Here is a 10,458-nt window from a genome sequence, read left to right as displayed (position 1 = left end):
GTGATGAGGAAGGCCGCTAGGAGCAGGGCAATGGAGGGCCCCAGGTGAGGTACTGTCATCAATTAGCCGGAAACTACCGAGGCAAGGCACTGGAAAGGATTTCCAGGCAGGCTACTGGTGGTAGTGCCCAGGGGACATGAAACAGGGCATTACAACAGGGTACAGAAAGCAGTCCCAGGTCCTTGGGGCGGGGCAGGGGCGCAGTTCACACCAAGCTGCTGTTTGCAGTTGAGTGTTTGGGCGAGCACATCACTGATCTCTCTCTACTCTATCTTTGCCCAGCAGCTGGGCCTTGCCTGGGTGTGGCCCTGGGCTCAGTCTGCAGCTCCCCAACACTTTCAACATGAGTCATTCTGGAGGTGGCAGAGAAAAAGGGACGTTACTGGTTGCAGAGCATACGGGCCTCCCCATCGGGTATCCCGAAAGGACAGGCCTGTGCACCGGTTGCAGTGCCCGGCTGAGGGGCATTGCAGCAGCAGCAGACAGCTCTGTGCCACAGTGCACCGGCTACTGCACCCACAGTGGAGTACCCCGCACCCGCTGCATCGAAGGCAGAGGACAGGCCCGCGCAGGGCACACAACACCCGTCTGAGGGGGACATGAAAGTAAAAATGTACCTAGTGCTGCTGCTTATTTTTGGTGAGTCGATTCTCTCCACTGCCGATTACTTTCGCCCCTTCTTATTTTACTCTTGTCTCTCGCGTGCTCTCTCTCTCTTACCTCCTCTCGTATCTCCCCTCTCTCTCTCTTTCTGTCCCTCTGTTTCTCCTTTACCTCGGTGGCGGCCCTAGAGTTTTTAATGCCCAAGGCAAAAGTTACCGCCCCTCAACAACCATCACCTCATAAGCAGAGGAGTGCTTTCTTTCTTTCTTCTTTCTTTCACGTACTATCTTGTCGTTCCTTCCAATGTTGCCTCCGGCAGTGTCCTTCACCCATCCATTCATCTCGTTTCCCGACATCTCATCTATCCCATCTTGTCTATCATCCAGTCCTTTGATCTATCCATCTCCCTTTATTTATCCATCGATCCTCCTTTGACAATGCATCCGCCCATCTTCACCTTTTCGGTCCCTCCCACCATCCCTCTATTTTCACCCATCCATGCACCCATTTATTCTTCCTTACTCCTGTCACCCATTCATTCCCCAATAATCCATCCATCCACACATCGTTCTTTCTGTATCCATCCATCTGCTGTATGTTTACTACCCACTCGTCCTCCCTGAAACCATCCATCCTCCCTTACCCAGCATTCATATATTCCCCTTAATCAATCCCTTCATCCAGTCCTCTTTTCTTTCTTTATCCATTCATCAGCTGTATTCTTTACCCACTCGTCCTCCCTGAACCATCCTTCCTCCCTCACCCAGCACTCACCCATTCCCCCTTAATCAATCTCTTCATCCAGCCCCCTTTTCTTTATTTATCCATTATCCATTTCCTTTCTCTTTCATTTCATCTCAGTTTCTTTTTATTTTTCATTTTTTTTAACTCTTTAGTTGTCAATTTAAAGAAATACAATAAAACATATGCATAACATTCATGTAATGTGTCCCACCACCAATGTTTGCGCCATCAACCCATCTAAATAATATACTAACCATGACAACATTGCATTATCATATTAATGATAACCAGTGGAATACATTAGCATAACACAATAGTAGAGATATCAAAGCTAGACAATACATACATAACAAACACTAACAGACAAAAAGACAATGCTCCCCATTATTCCTCTAACCTTCACGTCATACCAATACTTCATTATAAAGATATTTGCCTCAACTATACAGTTCATCAAATGGTCCCCAAATCTCTAGATATTTGCCTTCCTGTTCCTGTTTTCTCAACATAACTATCTCATAACTGGCCAGGATTCATACATCCAATAATCAACCCTCCACATCTGGGTTTTTCCGTGATTTCCAAACCCTTAGAATTTTCTTAGTAGCCACCATCAAAACTCTGTTAATCCACCCACTATGTTCTCTAGCTATCAACAAACTTTTTGAGTATGGTGATCTAGGTAATGCTACTCCCAATATCATATCCAACCTATTCTGGACCTCACTCCAAAATCCCACCACTCTCAGACAATCGTAATAGAGTGCCCCCTTTTTGACCACAGCCCCAACATAAACCATCATTAATCAGGCCTAAATTAGCCATCATCCCCGGTGACCAATGCAAACGGCACAAAATCCTTTGACGTCCGTATCATAAATTCAGATCCATCAGTTTTGATTGCTTTATTCCCATCCTTTTCCCATCATGCCCTTCATCTATTTATTTATTTATTTATTTTTTACATTTATAAAGTGCTCACACAGCCCGCAGGCATCGAGGCGCTGTTACGAGAATTGTGTGTTTTTCTTAGTTGCTAATTGTGTTTTTTTTTTTTTTGTCTGAGTTACGGATTTATAACGCGCTTAAACACCCAGAGGTTTCTAAGCGCGGACCCGGGGATCTTGCTTCCAAGACGCGCGCGCTGCCGCTGAGCTATCCTCCCTTCCTGTTTTCCTTCTTTTGTCTCTCTTTTACGCCTTTTCTACCTTTCCTCGCTCATTTTCTTTCCCCACCTATTCCTTTCTTTTCCTTCTTGCTTAATTTCTTTCTGTGTCAATTCCCTCTCGTTTTTACTCCCACCCGGTGCCCTCCCTCACTACCCCTTCTCCGGATCAGGCCAGTTATTTATGAACTCTTACTGGCGATTTCTTAAGGTCACAGTGAATGGAACCACACTGGTTGTTCTAGGATTGGAGCAGGCCGTTCATCTTGGGCACAAATCCCCCTCTGATGCTCTAGTAACGATGCACCATAATACAAAGCTTCCACAAAATAAATGGAGATAACAAACATTTGATTTAAATGGTTTAAAGACACGACAGCTTGGTTTGGCTTTGAAAGGGGCAAAAACCATTCTAATTTTGAAAGTTAGGGAGAATTGATAATTGGGTGGATGCCCCTTCCACTGAGCACACCTGATTTCACCCGCAGTCACCCGAGAGTTTAGTCCCTGGTTGTCCCGCCATAACCTACTGACCCGGCTAGGTTGTCATCCATGCCACCTCCCACCTGCCTGCCATGCCTTGCACTCCACTATTACCTGGCTTGCTCTTACTGCCCGTGGTGACCCATGACATTTACCTTTTGAACTCTGACCTCCTGTTAGTCATGCTACACACCCCACTCTACCATACCGCTTGGGAGGGTGCAGCCAGACGACTCCGCTGGTACCACCACAGCCATTCAGCCTGGTACCGACCAACCACTAGGAGCCCCCGAAACTACCCTCTAACTGCTGATCCCGAGAGCCTGTGGTATGTGGTGTTTTGTTAATAAGCATGTATACGGCGCACGTCGTCACTTGAACGGTTTTACGGCACTGAAGCTTGTCCAAAGAGTTGGTGCATTGTGCCCTCACCAGGGGTAAACCAGATTTTGGTCTGTAGAACATGGAAGCATGAAGAGAAGGAAAAGGGGACGAGGAAGAAATGTGCAACTCACAGACGGTGCGAGACACTGGGAAGGTGGGAGGAGGGGATATGGCCGTGGAAGTGTGCGTGCATGGTTAGTCAAGTAGGTGGATTAGACAAAACACGGTCTGTAAAGAGCAACTAAGCCCTGCTATGGAGGCTTCAGCATTATTGATGAACGGCGGGTTACATCAAATTTCCCAAAGGAACCAGTTATGGTCAGTGCATGGTTGCGTGATGGTGATGAATACAAGATGTGCTCAAGAGAACCCTTGCAATAGGGATTTACCCATATTGTACACACTTCCACCCTAACGTGCATATACGCCCTTTAGCCATAACTGCCAAGACTATCCATTCCATTCGGGAGACAGAAGTCCAGTCCTGGTTCTAACTTTCCATTCTGTGACATGTAATCATAGGTTTATAATGGAGCAATCCATGACTACAAGTTCCAGAAAGTAATGTTAAAAACCAGGACTGGACAAGTGTCTCCTGAATGGAACGGACAATGTCTGCATACATGTGCATTCTCTTCATAACATTTTCATTGCAGGCAACAAGGAAGCAGGCGACGACCCGGCGTCCTCCCCACCCTCCCAGCACATTCCAACTGCTTCGTGAGGGAGCCTGCTAGACGGGCTGGGGGGTAAGGCGTTTTGTGAACTCACACGCGGGCGCCTCGTTCACCCGAGGATCCATGTGTTGTATTTCAGCTGCATTGCTGGAGCGCAGCACAAGGGAGGCTGGGCTTCCAGAGAGACTTTCAGCCTTAAACAGAAAAAAATATTAAAAGAGCGTGACGCAGCTCTGGGCATGATCTGACTGCATCAACATGGCCTCCTCTTCTTTATTGCATTTCCATGCCCTGTTGATTCAAATCCAGGAGTGTATGTTTTAATCTCCAGCACCCCACATTTTGTATTGCATTGTTGTGCCCTGTTTTGAATTTTGAACCTACGTGTGTGCGACCTTAACTCTCTGCACTCCACATTTTGCATTGTATTTTTGTGCCCTATTTTGAATTTCGTACCTAGGTGTGTGTCACCTTAACTCTCTGCACCCCACATTTTGCATTGCATTTTTGTGCCCCTCCTGTAACCATTGCGCCGCCTGCTTCGTGGGCTAGGACTGTGCAGTGTAGTCCCTCTTTCCTTCAACTACCGTCTGCCAATTTGATGGCACTTACCATCTCACCTATATTCTCTAACTGCTACACTATCACCTACCCTCCCTCTCTCATAAAGTCTGGAAGAAAAAAGCCTAAAGAAGACATCCTGAGAGGCAACCCTGTCCTACCCATTGCAGACACCTATGTCAGTGCAACTTCCAGACAGGTCTTCACCGGTATCCTCTTCTCTGTCCCCCTTTCTCATCCTCTTTCATTAATGGTGACACCAAGTGGGAAATCCACTTGGCGGGCTTCTCACATCATGTTGCATCATTAATGTCTACCACACTGGCACTATCCTGGTTCAGGGACCGCAACCGAACCTCCTTCTCTTTGACCGTCACCTGCCATCCATCATTAACTTGCTTCCCTCACCTGCGTACCCCCCTCTCTCTGTCCCTGCCCCTCCGAATGGTGTACCATGCCCCTGTACACCCCTTCGGAATACCTTCAAAGGCGGAAACCTCCTTCACCTGGTCCGTTCAGCCAAGAAACACTCAGCTGACATCTTCCTCCTTCTTGAAGACATTGACCTTGACATTCTCGCTCTTAACGAGACGTGGTTCAATGCCAGCTCAGTCTCTGCCTTTGACACCCTTCCCCCCATGGCTACAAGATCTTTTCCAAGCCACGTTATAACCGTGCTGGCAGTGGGGTTGACTTAATATTCCCTGAGTGTGTCCCTGCCTCCCTCATGCCCAATCAGCCTTACTCTTCCTTTTAGAGCCTGGTTTGCAAGTTGGTCATCTCTCCCTCCTCCTCTCTGACCATTACCACTATGTACAGGCCCCATGGCACTACCACTCTGTTCCTCTCTGAATGGGCTGAGTTCTGCTCCTCGCTCCTCACTACAACCTCCAATCTCCTCCTCTTGGGTGACTTCAACATCCATTTGTACTCCTCTACCATAGCCCCCACCCTCTTGCATGACCTTTGCACCTCGCTTTCCCTCTCCATTCTTCCGTTGGCTCGGGAGGACACACTCTTGATGCTCTTATCCACTGTGGTCTTTCAGCCCCCGCCGCTCTCTGATCACACCTCTCTCCTTGTCAGATCACTTTCTCCTCTCCTCTTGCCTGGGTTCCATCGGCCCTCTGACCGCACCTCCACCAGCCCGGCCAACCTTGATCACAAACATTTGTCTGATGAAACGAGTTCCTCTGCTGTCTTGTCATCCACCTTCATCCCCCGCCCCGACCCCTGACTGCTCTCAGCAACCCCCATCTGGCCATTACTAACACTCTGGACAATCTTTCCCCAGTCATGAGGATCCGCCTGAAACCTGCCTCTAAGCGTAACACCTGGTACGACTCTGAACGTGCAGTCCTGAAACTAAAGTGCAGAGCTGCAGAACAGAAGTTGCAAACCTCAGGCTCACCCTTTTACAAACTGGCTTGCCGCCTTATCCCAAGACAATAAAGACTCTTCATCCGTGCCAAGAAAAGGGCCCACATCCAGGCACAGGTATCTGGTGCATCCAACAACTCGACTGAACCCTTTAAAATCTGCAGGGAACTAGCCAACCCATCCGCAGTTTCCTCCTCCCCTCTTTCTTCCCAGGCCCTCTGCAGCGCACTGGCTACTCACTTCACCACAAAAACCCTGGACATCCTGAACACCCTTGTTACCCTCTCCCCTGACTCCTCACCAACACCCATGCCTCCATATGGCCTCCCAGCCTCCTTCCTCCTCTCTTGCCTCCTTCTCCCCTGTCTCACCTGACGAGGTCACCAGAGTTGTCCACTCTATGAATGTATCTTCCAAACAGGTTTACCCTTGCTCCTCCAGAGCCATCAAGGACAACATTGGCCCTCTTGCCCCTGCCTTTGCTGATTTCTGCAACCACTCTATTTCTACTGGATCTTTCCTCTCCCCCCTAAAGCACTACCTTGTGCACCCCCTCCTGATAAAAAATCACCCCCCATCCTGGGAAACTCCTGGAGAAGTTGGCTTTCCCCCAACTTACCTCACGCACTGAACTTGTTGGTGGTCTCCACGACCATCAATCTAGATTCTGAGCATCCAGAGGCACGGAAACTGCTCTTCTGAACACCTGTGAAGAACTGCTCTCATCTCTGGATTCTAACTCTCCAACTGTCCTCATTCTACTTGATCTCTTCTCTCCCTTTGACACGGTCATCCACTCCATCCTCATATAACAGCTCCATGATACCCTGGGTATCTCGGAGTGGGCACTGGACTGGCTGACCTCCTTCCTAACTGATCGTCTGTCCCAGGTTATTCTGGGCACCTTCTCCTCACTCACCTCTGCCCCACCTTTGGTGTCCCCCAGGGCTCCGACCTCTCCCCCTGGCTCTTTAACACTTACCTTGCTCCGGTGACACGCATAATTTCTTCCTTCTCTCCAACTTCCAGTGCTACGCAGACAACACTGAACTCTTCTTCAAACGTGCTTCTGACCCTCTTATTTTTTCCACCATCCCAGACTGCCTGTCTGCTATCCAGTCCTGGTGCACTTCCAATGATCTCTGCCTCAATGCCAGCAAGACTGAGAACCTGCCTATTGGGACCCCTGCTTCTGGCTTCTTCCCCTCACTCTATGAGCTCTCCCTCACATTTCTCCTTCATCTGAAGCCAAAAACCTTGGAGTCATCTTCGACTCCTCTCTCTCCTTCCTCCCTCACATCAAGGACATTGCCAAGAAGTCCATCTTTCAACTCTTCCTTCTCAAAGGAATTCTCCCTTTTCTAACTTTCCCCCAGAGGCTCAATGTTACCAGAGCTCTGGTTCTCTCTAGGCTTGACTACTGAACCAGCCTACTCTTGAAGCTACCCTCTTCCTCTATATGACCCCTCCAGCTAAACCAGAATAAGGCAGTGAGAGTTATGCTTGGCAGGGCAGGGACCGCATCTCTTCTGCCCTAAAAACTCTTCACTGGCTCCCGGTTGCTGCACGGATTAAATTGAAATCCCTCTGCATCATTCACAAGGCTGTCTGAGGCCATCGGCCATGCTATCTGCAACTTGCTATCACTAAATATTCTCCCTCTAGATCTCTACGCTCCTCTGGTACCAACTATCTGTGTGTGTAGCGTTTTGATAAGCAGAGGGTGGAGGATGATCTCTTGCTTCAGCAGGCTCCCTTCTGTGGAACAGCCTCCTCCTTCCTCTGCGGTTTGAGTGGGACCTCTTCAAATTCCAGAAGCTCCTCAAGACTTTTACTTTTCACATCTGCCTTCCCTTCTTCCCTTCTCTGCTAACCTCAGTCGCTACGATTGGTAACCAGAGCCGTTATGGGTCCTCGGGCCCTGTCCTCCCACACCCATTCGCCTTAGCTTCTGCCGACACACAGCACTTGCCTCGGCACCCACCGGCCTACCCCACTGTAGGCCTGCACTTACTCACTTAGGTTAGGTCTACGATCCCAGCACTTACAATACTTGGCACTTTGATCCGCTGCTCACTCATGAGCACAGACATTCCGGCACTCACGCTCACTCGCTCCACCCCTCTTCTCTCTCTGCACTTGCACATTCTGAATACTCACAAGGCATAGTAGGTGTGCCTTTATCCTCCCTTGTATATACTGTTTCAATCCCATGTTCCCTCCCTGTTGACATGTGGGCGCATTGAACACAATCTACTTTTTGTGTAAGAGGGTCACAAATGCACAATAAATAAAAAGAATTAAAAAATAGTTAGAGCGGCATTACCATGACAGGGGCTAGACTAAGTTTCCAAGCAGCCGAAAGCATGAGAGGTGAGAAGTACAAGGCTTTGTAATCTATGTGGAGGGAAATAGGGAGTCTAGATAAATCGACCCCTGTAGATGGGAGCCATAGGTTAGAGGTGCGACTGTAGGTGTGAGCTGTTGTTGATGTAGTAGGCACAAGTAGGAACAAGAAGTAACATCCAGGGGTCTTTGCTGGTGAGACATGTTTAGAGGTTTTACTTGCCATCCTTCGAATTAAAAATATGTTTTAGCTGAGTCAACTTCTATAGCATCTCTAAAGAAACATGAGGGACAAATAAAAGGGGGTCTGTTCTTAATGTTTTAATGCCATTTTGGCAGACAGTCACACATACATGCAATCCGCTGTCAACATTCGTAAGCTGTATCTGCCAGGGGCATCGCACATGCATAAGACCCGCTGAACCAATACACTAAATGTGCCTGCCAGGAGCCTCACGCATACATAAGACCCGCTGAACCAGTACAGTAAATGTGCCTGCCAGGGGCTTTGCGCATACATAAGACCTGCTGAACCAGTACAGCAAGTGTGCCTGCTGGGGGCATCGCACATACATATTATCCTCTGAACCAATACTGTAAATGTGTCTTGCCAGGGGCATTGCACATACATGAGACCTGCTGAACCAATACAGTAAGGGTGCCTGCCAGGGGCCTCGCGCATACATAAGACCCACTGTACCAATACAGTATGGGTGCCTGCCAGGGGCCTCGCGCATACATAAGACCCACTTAACCAATAGAGTAAGGGTGCCTGCCAGGGGCCTCGCGCATACATAAGACCCACTGAACCAATACAGTAAGGGTGCCTGCCAGGGGCCTCGCGCATACATAAGACCCGCTGAACCAATACAGTAAGGGTGCCTGCCAGGGGCATCGCACATGCATAAGACCCGCTGAACCAATACAGTAAGGGTGTCTGCCAGGGGCATCGCGCATACATAAGACCCACTGAACCAATAGTGTAAGGGTGCCTGCCAGGGGCCTCGCGCATACATAAGACCCAGTGAACCAATAGTGTAAGGGTGCCTGCCAGGGGCCTCGCGCATACATAAGACCCGCTGAACCAATACAGTAAGGGTGCCTGCCAGGGGCATCGCACATGCATAAGACCCGCTGAACCAATACAGTAAGGGTGTCTGCCAGGGGCATCGCACATGCATAAGACCTACTGTATCAGTACAGCAAGTGTGCCTGCTGGGGGCATCGCACATACATATTATCCTCTGAACCAATACCGTAAATGTGTTTTGCCAGGGGCATCGCACATGCATAAGACCTGCTGAACCAATACAGTAAATGTGCCTGCCAGGAGCCTCACGCATACATAAGACCCGCTGAACCAGTACAGTAAATGTGCCTGCCAGGGGCTTTGCGCATACATAAGACCTGCTGAACCAGTACAGCAAGTGTGCCTGCCGGGGGCATCGCACATACATATTATCCTCTGAACCAATACCGTAAATGTGTCTTGCCAGGGGCATTGCACATACATAAGACCCACTGAACCAATACAGTAAGGGTGCCTGCCAGGGGCATCGCACATGCATAAGACCCACTGAACCAATACAGTAAGGGTGTCTGCCAGGGGCCTCGCGCATACATAAGACCTGCTGAACCAATACAGTAAGGGTGCCTGCCAGGGGCATCGCACATGCATAAGACCTGCTGAACCAATACAGTAAGTGTGCCCGCAGGGGGCATTGCACATACATATGACCCACTGAACCAGTACAGCAAGTGTGCCTGCCAGGGGAATCGCACATACATAAGACCTGCTGAACCAATACAGTAAGTGTGTGTCAGGAGTGTCATATGTACCTACGACCCACTGTTACAATGTAGTAAGTGTACCTCCTAGTGGCATCACATGTGCATCCAACCCGCCGATACAATATAGTAAGAGTGCGTGCCAGGGGCATCACACATACATACAATCTTTACATACAGCCCACTGATATAATATAGTAAGTGAACATGCCAGGGATTTGCATGTGCATGTTATCCACTGACAACACTGGTAAGAGTGCTTACCAGGGGCTTCACGTGTACACGAGAGAGGCTAACTGTTGGTAAGCAAGTGTGCGCAGGCGCGGA

The 10,458-nt window shown here is 49.0% G+C and overlaps 1 protein-coding gene across 1 annotated transcript in view; it reads left to right on the top strand.

Moving 5' to 3' along the window:
- Positions 1 to 353: 353 nt before the first annotated feature.
- Positions 354 to 10,458, top strand: part of LOC138583216 (integumentary mucin A.1-like) — a 276,987-nt gene continuing 266,882 nt past the window's right edge. Inside the window, exon 1 of the mRNA XM_069655252.1 lies at positions 354 to 639. Within this exon, the coding sequence (XP_069511353.1) occupies positions 600 to 639 (40 nt within the window). The 5' untranslated portion in view covers positions 354 to 599. The remainder of the gene's footprint in view (positions 640 to 10,458) is intronic.

The sequence above is a fragment of the Ambystoma mexicanum genome, chromosome 3q (assembly GCF_040938575.1).
Source record: "Ambystoma mexicanum isolate Mex_15411 chromosome 3q, UKY_AmexF1_1, whole genome shotgun sequence".
Lineage (NCBI taxonomy): Eukaryota > Metazoa > Chordata > Amphibia > Caudata > Ambystomatidae > Ambystoma > Ambystoma mexicanum.
This window is presented reverse-complemented; position numbering and strand designations above follow the sequence as displayed.